Below are 17,480 nucleotides of genomic sequence, written 5' to 3' on the forward strand. Positions count from 1 at the left end.
AGAAAATATGTGAGGGCAGAGGGTCACATGCATGTAACAGGCCTGTGTGACCATCTGTCCCAGAATACAACTTCTTCATTTTCACATCTTCTTTCCTTTCTCTAGCGAAGGACCCAGCAATTCTCTTAAAGTTTAAAATATTTACATAATGACTCACTTAATAGGGGCAAGCTAGACAGCAATGCTAAGGGAATATAGGGTATGAGCAGTTCTGTGTGGATCCTTATAAATTAAATAAATGAAAGGGTAATGACAATTATTCCTTTCTTATTTGAGGCAAAAGGGGGAAGGGGAATGCTATGGTCCGAATGTTCGTGTCTTCTCAAAGTTCGTATGTTGAAACATAGTCAGCAAGGTAATGGTATTAGTAAGTAGGGTCTTTGGGAGGTGATTAGGTCATGAGGGCTCTACTCTCATGAATGGGATTAGTACCCTTGTTTAAAAAATTACCCCAAAGAGCTATTTTGTCTCTTCTACCATGTGAAGTCACAGTAAGAAAGCGCCATCTCTGAACCAGGAAACAGGCCCACACAAGCCACTGATTTTGCTGGTGCCTTGATCTTGGATTTCCCAGCCTCTTGAACTATGGGGATAGTTCTCATAAACTACATAACTATGAAAAATAAATTTCTGTTGTTTAGAAGCCACCTAGCCTATGGTATTTTGTTATAGAAGCCTGAACAGATTAAGACAGGGCACCAAGTCAAACTCATACTGTAGGCCTTATCCAATTTTGTTCTAAATTCTTAGACTTTTTCAAAGTCATAAAAATTACAAGTGTGTTGCAAATCTTAATTTCAATAGGCTTTCTTTCTTTCTTTCTTTTTTCTTGACAGAGTCTCGCTCTGTTGCCCAGGTTGGAATGCAATGGCTCAATCTCGGCTCACTACAACCTCGGCCTCCCAGGTTCAAGTGATTCTCCTGCCTTAGCCTCCGGAGTAGCTGGGACTACAGGCATGAGCCACCACATCTGGCTAATTTTTGTACTTTCATTAGAGATGGGGTTTCACCATGTTGGCCAGGATGGTCTCGAACTCCTGATCTCAAACGATCCACCTGCCTCGGCCTCCCAAAGTGTTGGGATTATAGGTGTGAGCCACCATGCCTGACCTCAATAGACTTTCTTTAAAAAATCATTGTCTTAGTTTACAGAATGAATCATTAAAATTTGAGATGTCTGCATATTTTCTATAATAAACCATATTTTTGTTTATGCCACTCAGAAATGTATATATATTTATATGTGTATGAGTGTGATATAATGGCAGCAGTGTGATATACTGGAAACAGTGAGGCAAACTTTGATTTGAAAACTTCTTCTACCTTTAGGTCTCATGATCTGCCACAGATGCCAGTCTCAATTTTCTCATCTATGAAACAGATGAGAAAATAATGCTAGCCTTACAGAGTTGTGTTGACCATATTTCAAATGTGGCATCTCCTATGAGCCCAGGAGACATGAAGCATTGCAGGTGATCAGTCCCCACATTGTAGCACTTTGTACTCCCAAACAGAACTACAAAGTATGAGTTCAGAATAACTCTCTCTAAGCCTTTGCTCACATATTTGATTTACTACTATTTTAATGTTCCACTTAAAACTTCAAACATCATGCCTACAAAATGCTGATCCAAAATGGACAAAACGTGTACAAAAAAGATCAACATCTCAGGGTTGTTGGTACTAAATCACTGACTAATGTTTAGCTTGGGATATGCTGAAAACCTTCGATTTCTGTAACCTTTTAATCGACTATCTTGATATCATATGATGTGTTTTCTTCCTTCAGTATAACTGCACATCTCCTTTTCAAGATTTTTATAGTTTTGTATCACCCTGTTAGTCCTTTTGAGTCCAAATATTCACTTATATAATTAACAGTTCATTCAGAAAACACTAAAAGACCACCTATTGTATATTGGGCACTGTGCTAGCTTCTGAGGAGACCAAGAAAAAGAAGATCTTTACTTTAAAGGAGCTAGAAATGTAAAGGTAAAGTTAATAGATAACTTCGATGTAGTGTTGTTAGTATTTGAATACTAAGGTATGACCTAGTGTAAGAAGCTCAGCAGAGGGGCTAGTGTGGTGAAGGATGGCTTCTTGGAGTGACGCTCAGGCAGAATCATTAAGATTCAGTAGGAACTACTCAGGTGTTGGAAGTCATCCCAGGCACACTTGGAAAACTGTAAAAGCAAAAGGTGCCTGGGGGACGGCAGTGGGATTGAGACTAGAGATCTGGGCTTCGCATACCTCTCCAAGGATAAGCTACTTAGTGATGGGTATAAAAATGCAATTACGATCATCTTTAGTGTATCCACCAACTTTCTGATAAAGATGACTTGGCCTCAAACCAATTTTAAAGAACCCAATTTTTCAAGTTGCTATGGCTGTTACTAATTATTTTAAGAATGAGCTTCCAAACACTTATACATCCACAGGGAATATTATGACCTATAAGAATGTATTTTGCTAATGAAACATCATACCTACTTTCTCATAGTAACCACAGAACCCAATAAAGCAAAGTCCAGGCATGCTCAATACCATGACCATAGAACTATCAACCTGTGACTAGCCTGGAGTGAATGGAAAGTGCAATGCTACTCTTTAATCACTTAGCGGTAAATGGTGAGAAAGTCAATTTTACCTCTGGCCTATTAGATGAGGGCATTAATACATTAGAACTGATTTTTAGGGAATGGAAAAGTAACTTAAAAAAATAAAGAAAAGAAGGAAGGAATGCCCCACAGAGACTCCTAGATCCTCAGATATTAGCTAGATAGAGGACTAATCCATTCCCCTCAGCCCTTTTATCCTATAAATATCAATTCTTCCATTCAACCTTATAAGTAGTACTTCCTTTGATAATATTTCCCAGGCCAATATCATAGTGTTTAGCAGTTGGGGACCCCCCTCCAACAAAAAAAAGTATCAGCATAGAGAGCACACTAGTTTGAATGATAGTAGCTAGCTGCAGAGAGGGATAAAGTGTCACAATAGCTTTACACTGAAGTTTTCAAACAACATTTTTAAAAATGAAAGGATAATAATAGCCACAGTAGTCAGATTCTTAGGGAAAACTTAAAAAATGAAGGAATGTGAATTAAGGGATAAGAGATAAATGTTTTCCCTGAAAAACAAACCCTAGTGATGTTTTATCTATTTATTAAAATAAAAATAATAACCTACATAACAAACCTGTACATGTACCCCCTAAACCTAAAATAATAGTTGGAAAAAATTAAAATAATAATGAGGCTTGGTAAGCACATATATTAATTTAAAAAATAAGAATATGATTGAAATAGACACACTTTATCAAGGTACAATGTGTGTACAATACCACAAGAAAAACATAACATCTTTCAATTAAGTTTATTTTAGCTTGGGAGAAGAAACAATGAACCTATCTTTGAAAGTAAATATTAGATTTAATTTTAAAATATTTTACCTGATTTAAATAATTTAGGCACTTTTCAAGACACCAAAGGCAACAAATGCAAGATTTCAGCACACATCGTGCACATGCATTTTCCTGGATGGGGGAAAAATTGAAATAATCAAAAAACCAAAGAATCAAACTGTCATACAGAAGACTTCAAACATTAGAAAAATAAATAAAAATTTTAAAATCACAATTTATGCTTCAAAGCCTCCATACTTGTCTACTTTCTCCTTAAAACATAATGACTGAATTATTTTTAATAAGTTAAATTCAATATTTATTTAGTCTCTATTGCATATAAGATACAACGAAGTTTATAACACCTGCAAGGTACTTACAATCTAGTAGGAGAAAAAAATACTAAACACAAAAAAGTTACAATCAGAATGTAGTATAGATGCTAAGAGTTATAAGAGTGGAGAACAAAGAGACAGCATTGTTTGGGAGATGGCAGGAATCAGGAAAGGTTTCTACAAAGGGGTAGAATTTGAGCTAAACTATGTTGAAATGCATGTTATTCCCACAGTCAAGGATAGGGAAGAAGTTCTAACAAGGAAGATATGTGAGTCAACAGAGAGGAAGAGCAGCACAGGAAACTTTTAGTAACTAGTGATTGGATGAATTTTGCCAGAGCATACGGAGTGCGTGAGTGGGAGACAGGGGAGAAGGGCTAGATTTTGCCTCGTAAAGACTTTGAAGAAAACACAACTTTGTATTTAACATTATTGGATGCTTTCCTACATGCAGAACTGAGGTCTGGAATGTGCCCACAGAAAGTACAGAAATGCATTTTCCTCTTACCTTTCCTTTGAGCTGACTGTGAATATACATAAGGATCATTCGCGGAATTTTGACTAATGTGATAATAAAAGATCCTTTTGCCACCGTACCAAGGTGGTAACGAATAAGGCGATTTACTGATGCCAAAATAGGTGTAAATGGCAAATTCCTTTTATCCCTATTTAAAAAATGACCAAAAAGACAATTAAAACAAAGCCTAGATCAGGATGGAAACACAGGTATGGTTTAGAGTTCAATGCAGTGGGGGAAAAAAAAAATCAGCTCATCACTCTTATTTTGTCTTATGACAAAATGGCCAAGTGATATATCACTATTACAAATGCTACTATTACAAATGCTACACATATGCTATTTAAATTAATGTCATTGCTCTATGGTTTCATGGGGTTCTGATGCTCTAATACTTCAAGTTAAATAAAACTGTGCTCCGAAAGCTTCTATTAGTGAATACTTACGGGGTTAACCACATAATCAGAAAACAGAATTTAAAAAGATGTTCAATTTAGACTTGGCATATAATTATAATAGAAAACTATGAGGCCTAAAGCTTTCATATTTGGCTGTAAAGTTAGCAAAGGGAACTCACACTTGTTCCGGTCTAAACAAACTAAAAAGACTTGTCCTTTGATGGACTTTTATACAAAGCAAAAGTACGTATGGCACCACTATAAGATTTATTCTTCTGCTAAATACAATTTGTGACATCACGATAAATTTTTTGAGACAATTGCAGAAAAGTATAAAGAATAAAACAACAATCTCTCATTTGACCACCTCCCAGAATTATCAACTATATATAACACTCTATCATATTCACTTCTAATTATTTTATTAAAGAAATGAAACTCCTACCAGCCCCAGTCTGATTCCCTTCCCCTCCAGCCTGTGGACACCGTCCCTTAGATGAACTTGAGTTGTCTAATAACAACAAATTCTCACCTAGTAAAATAGTATGTTACCACAGCTCCTGCCACTGTCATCTGCTGACACGCCAGAATAAATTCACTGATCCAAATCAGGCCCACCACATGGTACCACCACATGTACTGCAGAGGCCCAGAAATTTTGAACTCCACAAAGCCTTGCTCATTCTGAACAGGACTGCCTAGGAAAATACCAAGGGAGGAAAGAAGAAGCACATAAAGTACAAATCCAGAAATACGGCAATTAAATAGAAGGCAATGGGGTCCCTCTACCCCAAGCCACAAACCTTCTGATCCATGTGCTATTTCATAAAGGGACAAAAACAACTATCACTTGAAAAGTTGTGAAATTAAGATTTGTACTATTATGCATTTTGATGTCCTCAGAGGCATCATATAAAGCTTTTAAAAGTTGTTCAATTTGATAAAATTCTCCTTTAATTATCAATTATTTAGTTTAACCATGAATTTTCAAACACTTCAGTTTTTTTCAAGACCTATTATTTATCCAATCATTATAGATTTCTTAGCAAAATACAGAAATTATTATTATATTCAATTGCTAAGTGTGTGTGCTGAATGGACAGATAAGTTACATAGTTACATACAAGTTTACTATCCTTATGATACTCTTTACAATTAGTTCCATTTAAGTTTAACCTTTGATATTCGGTATGGCTGTAAGAAAGTCTGAGTGTCTAACTATGAACTATATCCTCACTTGGAGCTCTAGTTAGGGTCAGATCATTTCCAAACTAGAAAATCTCAAGGAAGTAAGTATATCCTTGGCTATACCTGGGATTTGAGGTAACTCCTGAGTGACACTGCATTCATTGGTTCATCTTAGAATGAATCTAAACGTCTGAGTCAGTACCAGAACTTACTTCAAATTCATGATCATTTCAGAATTAGAATGCAATTTCAGGCCTTCCCTGATCTAGACTTACATGGCTAGGATGTTCTAAAAAATCACGAATATGGGCTGGGCACGCTACCTCACGCTTGTAATCCCAGCACTTTGGGAGGCTGAGGTGGACGGATCACATGAGACCAGGAGTTCAAGAGCAGCCTGGGCAACATGGAGAAACCCTGTCTCTACTAAATATACAAAAATTAGCCAGGCGTGGTGGTGCATACCTGTAGTGCCAGCTGCTCAGGAGGCTAAGGCAGGAAAATTGTTTTAAACCTGTGAGGCAGAGGTTGCAGTGAGCTGAGATCGCACCACTGCACTCTAGCTTGGGCGACAGAGAGACACTCTGTCTCAAATAAAAAAAAAAAAAAAAAAAAAAGGCCAGAAGCAGTGGCTCACGCCAGTAATCCCAACACTTTGGGAGGCTGAGGCAGGCAGATCACGAAGTCAGGAGTTCGAGACCAGCCTGGCCAATATCATAAAACTCTGTCTCTACTAAAAATACAAAAATTAGCCAGGCATGGTGGCATGCGCCTGTAGTCCTAGCTACTAAGGAGGCTGAGGCAGAAGAATCGCTTGAACCTGGGAGGCGGAGGTTGCAGTGAGCCAAGAGAGCACCACTGCACTCCAGCCTGGGTGACAGAGCAAGACTCCGTCTAAAAAAAAAAAGACGAATATGGAGTAGGTTGTTGAAGAGCCATAACCACTACAAGTTCTGATGGCTATTGGACCGTCACCAACAAATGTCTGAAGAATTACCTCTCTCTGATGTTCTAAAATACTGGAATGCAAATCACGCTTGTCACTAAGAGAAAGAAGCATATCTTCTTACCGGTAGTGCCAAGAAAAAGAAGTGTCATGATCCAGTACACCCAAAACAAGACAAGAGCAAAGAAAGTCCAGAAGGGCTGGAAGACTAGCAGTGGCAGGTGAATGAAGACCTTGCCAGCTACGTGGAACAAGGCGATGGTAAGAGCAACACGTTTGCGCATAACCAACATTATCAGGAATAAGATCACCTGTATGGAGAGAATGGTTTCAGTTATTGTAAGTAGTGAAAACAGAAACCGAAAATAGTAGAAATTTTTAACATAACCCTTCACCCCCAAACCTGGAGGTAGCATTCTTTGAATTTCAATAATATTTTAGCAGTAAGTATCTCTCTTGCAATATTTATTGTCAATTGTATATGACGGTTACCAAGTGTCCTTTAAAGCAAAACATAAAGGATTTATCAACTTATTAATACATCCTAGAATTTTTTTCCTTTTCCCTTTGCCACTCATTATGTATCAAAACATATTGTCAGTCAGGAGGAGACTCTTTATTTAAACAAATACACCATAAAAATGAGGTTTTTATTTCGATCTTCCCTATTAGACCAATAGCTCCTTAAAAGTGGGATCTGTGTCAGATTCACCCTTTGCTTGCTCCCACCCCCACGTCCCATCTCCAGCAGCTGGCACAGCAAACTGTACCTGAAATGAGATTTCATTCATATTTTGTTGTAACATCTGTATAACAATAACTAACAAATATCTTTTGGCATCAATGGTTTTATGGTGGCTTTATTTTTTGTTTCTGATGCTCAATAAAAAGCTTCGGTTGCTCTTAGAAGTAGACTGATTTTTTTTCTTTTTTCAGAGAGAAGATAATGATGAACCAAAGATACATATATAAATTATTTAACCACATGTTAATTGGTAATTTTATTGCTTAATACCTAAGCAGCAAATCTCACACACACACACATACACACACATACGCACACACAAATACACATATATATTTTGGAGACAAGGTCTCACTCTGTTGCCCAGGCTGTAATGCAGTGACACAATCATGGCTCAAGTGACCCTACCACCTCTGCCCCCCAAGTAGCTGGGACCACAGGTGCACACCACCATGCTCAGCTGATTCTAGTTTTTTATGGAGACAGGGTCTCACTATCTTGCCCAGGTTGGTCTACAACTCGTGGGCTCAAGTGATCCTCCCACTTTAGTCTCCCAAAGTGCTAGCATTATCGGCATAAGCCACACTGTACCTGCCCAGACCTATATTTCTGAAATAACGCCATATTGTTAAATGAAAAGTTTGAAAGACAAATGGGAAGATAATTAGTGAACAAGTAAATGAAATGATATATTTTTTAACATACTTTTCTGCAGTAAAGGGAATCATTTTTAAAAAGTAATTATCTTATGACAGTAAGAAATATGTTCTTGTAAGCAAATGGTAATGTAAATATTCTAGGGTGAAAATCCTCTCTCAAAAAGCAGTCAGGGTAGAAAAAAACGTTTCATCAAATAGCACTCATCCATGAGGGAAGCCTTTAGGAGACTTTTTAATGTTTCATATACTATGGGACAGAGATATTATCTACTGGAGATCAGGGTCAGGAATGCAAAAGCTAGATTTGAGTTTCTGCTCCATTAATGATCTCCTGCAAATAAAACACAAAACCAAAAGACACACCAAAGCCTAAACTCACTGTGAACACTGTAGCTGAAATGGCATAAATGAGGAGGGCCCGAAGATTGTCTTCAGCTATCTGAAGCTGCTCGGGAGTAATAGTTTCTTTGGGAGACCTTCTTTGCTTTGCATACAGCCACCATAGTACACCTGTGCCTCCTGGAGACAAAAGAGCCAATTTTTAATGCAGTAATTAGCATAAGAAAATGTGTAACATAAATTCTCAATTTTCTTGACCCTTCCTACAGATCATCATGGGACTAATGCAGTGACAATCCATTTGGCTGGGAAGTACGTAGCGATAACTTTTTGCCAGCATAAAGAAAGTGTCCATTACTCTATTATCACCCTCCACATTAAGCACTTACAAATCCTTCAGTGTATCAAATAAGCTTCCTTCAAATTTATTTATTATTGACTATGAAGCTAAGAGCGAGCCAGTAGAAACATACACCTCTGAGAGGAACTGATCACAAAGAAAGAGCCTCAGCATTTAAGCTGAGGAGGCTGAAGGAAGGAAATAAGCATCACAGAAAACATCAATGAAGCTTGAAGAGGGCAAGGATCTTCTCTGTTGTACTCATCACAGATACCTCTGTGTCTTGCACTGACACAGTAATGCAGTTGATTAAATATTTGTACAATGAATACATGCAAATCAAAAGAACAGTTCCCACCAAAGGGAGGAACAAAGAGGAAACCTCTGATAGTGGTGGGTGCTAGGGATGAGCATTTTTTAATCTCCAACACCGGTTGAGAGATTCAAAGAACCAGACTGAAGACGGAGACAAACCTACCTCCACATATGAGAGCTGACTTACATACCTACCTTCAACCCATTCAGCAAACATTTTGAATGCTACAGCACCTATTCTTCTAGCTAGAGATAGAGCAGTAAACAAAGCCGAGTCCTCACTCTTGCTGCTCATGGAACTTATGTAACAGTGGGGGCGGGGGGTGGGGGGGAGGAATAAGAAAACAAGGAAAAATACAATATATTAAGTCTAAAGAAAAAATGATCTCCTGGTAAGAAGGATATAGATAGAGTGTTTGGGTACGGAAAGCTTTGCAATTTTATATATGATGGGTAAGCAAGGCCTCACTGGTATTAGTAAGATGATAACTGAGCAACGGAATCAAAGACAGAGAGCAATCTATGATACTATCTAAGGAAAGAGTGTTCCAGGCAAAGTTCAAAGAGGCTGAGGTAGAACCATCCTTAGTATGAGAGAAAGAAGACCATTGTGGCTACTGCAATGAACAATGCGGAAAGTGGTAGAGATGTGGGCAGAGAGGTAGCTGGGGACCAGACCATACTGTAAGGCCTTGTAGGTCACAGTAAAAAATTGGATAATTCAGAGTAGAGAGATGTGTGTGTGTGTGGCTGATATGATAAATGTCTAGGAGATAAAAAACTGAAGTAAAGTCGAGGTACATCAACATCTGCACTCAAGAGTGAATGAGGTCAAAGACAAATTCCATTACCTATTTGTTGGCAAACACCAAGTACAAATTTTCCATCTGTTGAAGAGGAGGAAACAAATCAAAACTACCAGAAATTGGTGAAAAACATTTTAGAGCAAGGGGAATGTTTCCATTTTGAAGTCTTGCAGGTACAAGAAAATTGTTTGGAAAAATGTTTAATATATTCAGAAAATGGAAGAAGAAAATATGTTTCCTAGAAACAGAAATGAATTACAGGAGAAAAGCTGAAGTTAAAAAAATAGAATGAAATTGAAATAATGATGTCAAGGAGGAAGCTGTTCACAATAGCCATGGTAGACAGTATTTATTATTAAACTTTTAATTTGTGTTAGGAACTGTGCTACATCCTTTATAGATGTGATCTAATTTAATCATCACAACACTATTAATATCTAGAGCTTTAAAGTTCTGTCTAATTCTGAATCATAATTAAATTTGCCTATGATCTTTTGGGGGAATCTTTTTAATTCTGAAATTTTTTATTTCTGTATTTGATTGTTGTTTCTGTTCCATTGTTTTCTTTTCTCCTAAGGTCATGGTTTATTCTTCTGCTATCATCTTCTAACTTACCATTTTACTTTTTTGGTAATTTTCCTTTACATTCAGGAAAACCTCTTCAAATTTATTTCCAAATAACTGATTTAGTTTTCCTTACTAGCAGTTCTGCACTACTTTATAGAAGAAGGACAAGTAGTACCTAATAAAACTAGTCCAGGAAAACGTAAATGTAAATATAATCATAAAACTTTTTAAGGCAAAGATAAACAAGAGTTTTAAAAAGATACAGCAGGTGAAAATAATATTTTAACTTTAATTATAACCCTAGTACAAAAGCTCAGACTATTTAACAAACGCAAAAAGTGGGAGGGAGCAGAAGAGAGTAGGGGATAAAAGGAAGCAAAGTTTATGCTAAATTTAAGGGAGGTAGGGGAGAACTCAACATATATCATCTTATTTCTGACTTTAATAATCACAGTAGTCTAAAGAATTTCAGGAAAGACAGAACAGATGAGAACAGTAAGACCAAACATACCAGTGAAGATTATAAATGTAATGAGAACAAATTCCATTACTAAAAGGTTTCATATTCAGCTGGTAAAATTTAACTATATATGTTCATATACATATGCATAGAAAAAAGGTCTGGACTTCAAATGCCAACAGTGATGAAATGAAGGGAGGGGCAAATAGAATTATGAGAAATTTTAAGGCAAAAATTAACAGTCTTCCTTGAAGATATAGCATGTGAAAATAAAATTTATTTTCTTCTTTGTATTTCTATTTTCTACCAAAGTAGTTAAGTACCATGAAAACAAAGAAATAAATAGCTTACCAAGTGAACCAAGTATGACCAGAATCGTTAAGATCCACACAAGTACTCTTGATATATACCTGATTATCACCATCAAAATCATGGATAGAACTGCAGGGAAGATAAATAGAGAACATATAGAATATTATTTGAAAACACAGGTAAATACAAAGAAAACCCTTTTGATGGTTGCTTTTTTCCCCAGGGAAATATTCTGTTGCTATTGACCACATTAGGTAAGGAAGGAAACTGGCTACTGTTGTATTTGACTTTGCTACTTGTACCACTTAAATAGCATCACTCGAAACCAAAGTTACCTAACTGTGGGTTTAGGAACTACAGAAAAAAATACATGCAAATGCACATGGTGACTCAAAAACAGCACAGGACTGTTGTGGATTCACCACGGGGAAGACATCAGACATGCAAACATACATGCCAGCACACAAAGTGTAGAGAATGACATGTCATGTTGGTGACAAGAAAAATTACCACACATAGACAGAGATCAGTTAAATTAGGCGCTACCCTTTATTGAGTAATCTATGTATTTCAGGACCAACTTAACTTCTCTGACAGTCCAGAAGCTAAATGGCATCTTATCCTTTTCTGGCTGTTTCCCCTCTAGAACTCCAAATGATGGTCTAACCCTGTGGAGTAACATCCTGAAGCCTACTATGGCCAAACTTCCTCTGTCTAATTTCTCAACTGAGGTCAGGGGTCCCAGGTGAGGAGACCTTTCTCAAAAAGGAGCAAAGCTGTTTGAGTTATACAGCCAATTATTCTACCTGCCCCAAGCTAAATCCCATGTGCTATAATCCTGAGTAAAAATCTTAAAGAAGAAAGGAAAGATTTAACCCTTGCATGGGAATTACATTTCTGAAATAATAATTTATAAATTTCTTAATTATCTAAAGGCCCATTCCACAAAAAATGAACAAAGATTTTTTAAGTTTATATTATAAACTTAAGCCTCAAAAGAGAATCATTCTAATAAAAAATAGAATTCTGATGGCTTAACATTATTGGCACTATTTTTAATTGGATTTCTAGTTTTGTGGTTAAAGTATTCAACTATTTCAAAAACCAAATAATTTTGATATAAAGCTAGACTAAGAGTCAAGTTTCTTTGGGCCACTTGCAAAGCCAAATAAATGGTTGGGATTCGTGTCTAGGTAACATTATTAAGGTACTCACTTTTGCAATAAATGTACAGGAACCAAAAACAGATGGGAGCCTTTCAAATATCACAGAAATAGATTTTCATATGGACAGCATTATTTCAATTGAGTCAAGTACTACCTAAGCAAAAAGAAAATACTCTCTAATGACAGGAAAGACGGAAATACAGCTTGTATCTTCTCAATGGCTATAACTGTTAATAGGCATAAATACTAAGTTTACTTATATAATGAAATAGCTGTTGGTTCCTACCATAGTTTACTTCTCCCAACTAAGAAGGCCTATACATTCTGATAAGGTACATATAGTTCTAGAATAATACAGGGAGTTTTAATCTTGAAAATAAAATTTTTATTTGATTTATTATCTATGGACTAGAAAACTCAGTGGCTAATAGGTGGAGATTTCCTAATTTTTCCAGCAATACATCGATACTATGCACTGCAGCAATGAAAAGGAAATTACATACTTCAAAATTAATCTATCAGAAATCTATATTCTTAGATGGGAATATATAAGAGAATATGTCGCCTCCTGTATAAGTAAATATACCTTTTAGGAATCATAACTAAAAACAGAGGGTTGTTGATTCATTAAAAGAAGGCTTCTGCTATCATATTAAAGTAGCTGTGGACTAAGTAACCAATGTTTGGGAAAACACTAGTTTTCTCCAATGAAAGAAAAAAAGAAGGGAATGAGTTTCAGATATATATACATACTTATATGTACATATTCTTAACTATATATAATCTGAAACAATGATTTTGGCTATGGGAAGTTAAACATTTTACAAGTATCCCCAGTTGTATTCATATTTTGGCTAAAAGACAAAACAGTCTTCTACTGCAATACTATGCAATAGCTAATAATGAGAAAAACAATTACCTAGTGATAACAAGCAAAGTCCCAATATAATTTCTTTGCTGGTCATTACTCCACTAATCAGCCTGTGTAAGACACTATTGTCACTGACAAAGGTGATCAGGGCCTCTGCAAACTTGGCATAGCAGGAAATGTTCACAGGAGCACAGCGATGGAAGAATGGAATAGGTGCACTGGTGACACAAGAAAAAAAAAATCAGAAAAAAAATTACTCCTACTTAATATAAATGCCACATCAAACACACAAATGAAAGGTGAATATGGCTGCAATACACTCCACCCTCCACGCATCATTATGGGAGCTAAGAGCCGTGTGCTTAATGCTATGAGGATGACTGTCATGGGTAGTGATGCAAATCTCACCACAAGCCTTATCAAAGAGGGTGGAGTGCATGTTCCAACAGAAGACATTACCCTCCCCTTCTGAAAAGAAACGCACACACACACATACACACACAGAACTACCAAAAGCAAAACCAAACACTTAAAACTCCTTAGCCTGCACATCTACCAGTCAAGGGGCAGATGACAAAGCTTACAAACACATACTTTATTGAACTGAAAATGAATTTTTGCCATAAGCGATTTGAAAATAAAAAGCACATGCTTTTACTTGAAATGTGCCACCATTAATAGAATGTTTCCTCTAACAAAACAGCATACAAAATCTCAGATTAATATAGGTGTTTACAGCATAAGCTTAATACCTCTCATATAAACAAAGTCATCCTGAGACATCAACAAACAGCATAATAGTCAGCTATTTAAAACAGTAACCATGAGTAGTAATATATGGAAATGCTTATAATGTAATAATAGAAGGGGAAAAAGTATATCTAATGTGATATCTCTGCATAAAAGATTACACATAATCATGAGAACAGAAAATAATTAAAAAGTGAGACATAGTGGACTTGTTAGGATCACATAATTCTGGGCTATTTTCTTTTCATCAGTCACTATTAATCTAAGGTTATCTGTGTCTAAAAAGACGTAAAATAACCAATTACTTAGTCATTTATATTAGGCTTATATGGACTGAAGCTTTTACTTGTGAAAGACTACAGCTATGTGTAAACTGTGACATTAATCTGGTTTGTTACAACATGGTTCTACTTCTGAGAGGATAGTATACACTATCCTCAACTTCTGAGAGGATACTATACACTAATCAATGAGAGATTTTAAACACAGAACTATGAATATGCCTTCGGTTGTGATTTACTCGAATTCTAAGACAGCCATATGTATGTCCATGCATACATACACACTTATACCTGCCTTATGTTAAAATTTAGCCATCGCTAACATGAATCCCACATTTCCAGAATTGTTCTTGTAACTTTTTAAAAAATGGTATCCATGAAAATATGTTCATAGAACTTTAAGTTACAGCTACAACTACGTTTTTGACTGGAATGATACAAATGTGTTCTCATTCTTGGTTGGCACTGTATTTTGGTCCAATGAGTGGATAAAATTACATGGTTGGGCACTACAAGGTTTCTAATCTCAGCAAAGCAACTTCATATGACCTGAAGCAAAACACTATCCTTGTTTCCTTCCTTGAAAAACAATGTTTCTTTTCCAGTAAGAATATAAGCACACTATGTGTCAGTTTCCTTTAAATGTTAGTAAATGAGCACCATTGGTGGTAAGAATAAGTGACATCTTCCATGCTGTCATATTTGGTGGAACATTAAAATAATATAATTTTAAAGATCTAGCTTTGCCTTAGTCTTGCTTTAGTAAATATATCCAAAAATGATGACATAACAATATGACATGGATATTTGTTTTTAAAAATTGCCTCTTGCATCCCTGTGTATTTGTGTAAACCTCCAAAATGGTATTAGTGAAAGCTAATGCCAAAGGTTTGATATTGTATCAGAAAGCACAGGAAGCCAGAGCATTCTAAGAAATGCTTGAATTATAGGTATTCAAGTCATTGTTTTTTTAACCAAAAAGTGCTTCACAAATGATGCAAAAAGATATTATAGAATACCTTTAAGTGAAGTAGATTTAGTTAAAAATATTATGAGACTCAAAAAGGATTAACTGCAAATTTCTAAGTCAATAGAAGCTGATTTGTGACAGAAATCTTTGACAACTTTGCATGATGAAACTTCTTTTCTGATGTTGTCTAGATGCTATCTCTGCAAGTTAGTGTCTCTGCCTAAGGACTCTTCTAACCATATTTTTAAACTAAAGCCTGGTTGTCTATCCTTCAAAACTAAAATCCTCTCTGTTTCATGATTATCTATAACTCCATCCTCTTTATTTATTACCCCATCATCTGTGATTTAGTGTCTATTTAATTCACTTGCCTCTAACCTTGAACATAAAATATATTCACTTAAGGATACTGATGTCTTTTTCTTGTTTTCAGTACCCACTATTTTTCTCAGCCCTGCTTTCCTGTTTTCTTTTTCCTGCCAGGTAACTATAAAAACCCCAATTCTTCTAATCTTGCACCCTGCCTGTAACTCCATCTCTCTCTCTTACTTTCTCCATTGGTTAGCTGAAAGAGTAGGAGTAAGTACTCTGCAAGTCTCTTCAGATCATCATCATCATCCAAGAGGGCACCCATAAATCGATGACACAAAATTATATAGGAACAGGATGCCCAATATGTTCAGTGTTGTTGTTGTTGTTGTTGTTTTCAAATTTAGGATGAGAACAGATGATTTTAAAAGAGAATGACTATAACTTTCAAAATGAAAATCCTTCATTTTTATTTAGGAGGAAATGCTGGGTAATATCTGCTCTGAACTTACCCTTTCAAACATTTTTACACACTGTTTATTAACAGTTGGCCAACTGGAAAGAGTACTTTTATAAGTATCCTTCAAAGAACTGGAGTAAAATAACAGCAGTCCTTTACACCAAAATTCAGTCGATGTCAGTTAAAAATAAATAAATAAAATAAAATAAAATAAAATAAAATAAAATAAAACAACCTGATGCTCTAAATTTAAAGGTATAAAATTAGCACATGCTGAGTAACTACATTGTCTAGCTGATAGTCAAAATCTGTTCCTAGTGGTAATGAAAAACAAAAATAGAAGACAAACATAAGAAGAAATAATATATAGGGACATTATTCAAAAATAAGATGAAATACTTAGCTTTAAAGTAAAAAGCACTAGATTCCCTTGTTTGAAATCTAAACAAACTAGATTTCCTTACTTGTCATTCTTTTTCTCAACTTTTCCCCAAACAAAAACAACTCTGCCGGTCACAGAGTTTTGATACTTGAATTGTTTTCTTATTTTAAAAAAATAAGTAACAATTGTGTCATTGAAATGGTTTGTTTTATATTTTAGCATTGAAATCCCATGTGATTTAATGAATTTAGGTGGAGTTGAATACACCGATTTCATATACCACTCAGAAAATAATACTTCTGAGGAGCTAGTATTATGAGATCATTTCTACTTTAGTATCTTACGTAAATGACACATTTTGTGCTTCTTAATTAAAAGGACAAGCCTAAAGTATTCTATATACAGTAAGTTTTTCTACATTCCAAAGCCCACCAAATATTGAATCTTTAGTAAGTCAATGTAGTCACATTAGGAAGTGATGCCGTTTCACTTGCTGAAGCAGTCAAGAACAAAATGAACTTATGAGTCTTTTAAAAGTTTTTACATTAGTCCCTCATATGAAAATTATATCTTACCTTGGCAAACATACTGTCCATTTCCCTTTCAGTTCAGATCATCACCGTTAATAAGCTCCCTAAAGTATGATGACTAACAGTGCCTAATAACACTTGTCCATTTGTCTTCACGAGAAGGCAGGGGTCTGCATCTCATATAATTACTTTAGAACCTCAGGTTATAAAGAAACAATTACACATGATTTCAGCAAAAGTTTTATTTAAGTAAGTATAACAATAAAGTATTCTGGCAATATCTCTACAGTACACTAAAGGCAGGAAATATGAGTCTAAATATGGAGTGGTGTTTCTTTTTTCTCTTCTTTCACCCTTTTAAAAACATTTTTATTATTTGTTTATGTATGTATGTTTGTATGTATGTATGCATGCATGTATGTTTTGTAGAG

At 35.7% G+C, this 17,480-nt stretch overlaps 1 protein-coding gene across 4 annotated transcripts in view; it reads right to left on the reverse strand.

The window, feature by feature from the left end:
• The window catches only part of SLC44A1 (solute carrier family 44 member 1), a 195,384-nt gene that overhangs the window by 69,070 nt on the left and 108,834 nt on the right, over positions 1 to 17,480 (reverse strand). For all 4 annotated transcript variants that reach the window (XM_023202418.2, XM_023202410.3, XM_023202422.2 and 1 more), the window contains 7 exons: positions 13,416 to 13,585; positions 11,370 to 11,459; positions 8,571 to 8,710; positions 6,912 to 7,098; positions 5,186 to 5,351; positions 4,247 to 4,403; positions 3,452 to 3,535 (listed from right to left, as the gene is read on the reverse strand). In XM_023202418.2, the coding sequence (XP_023058186.1) occupies positions 3,452 to 3,535; positions 4,247 to 4,403; positions 5,186 to 5,351; positions 6,912 to 7,098; positions 8,571 to 8,710; positions 11,370 to 11,459; positions 13,416 to 13,585 (994 nt within the window). The remainder of the gene's footprint in view (positions 1 to 3,451; positions 3,536 to 4,246; positions 4,404 to 5,185; positions 5,352 to 6,911; positions 7,099 to 8,570; positions 8,711 to 11,369; positions 11,460 to 13,415; positions 13,586 to 17,480) is intronic.

The sequence above is a fragment of the Piliocolobus tephrosceles genome, chromosome 14 (genome assembly GCF_002776525.5).
Source record: "Piliocolobus tephrosceles isolate RC106 chromosome 14, ASM277652v3, whole genome shotgun sequence".
Lineage (NCBI taxonomy): Eukaryota > Metazoa > Chordata > Mammalia > Primates > Cercopithecidae > Piliocolobus > Piliocolobus tephrosceles.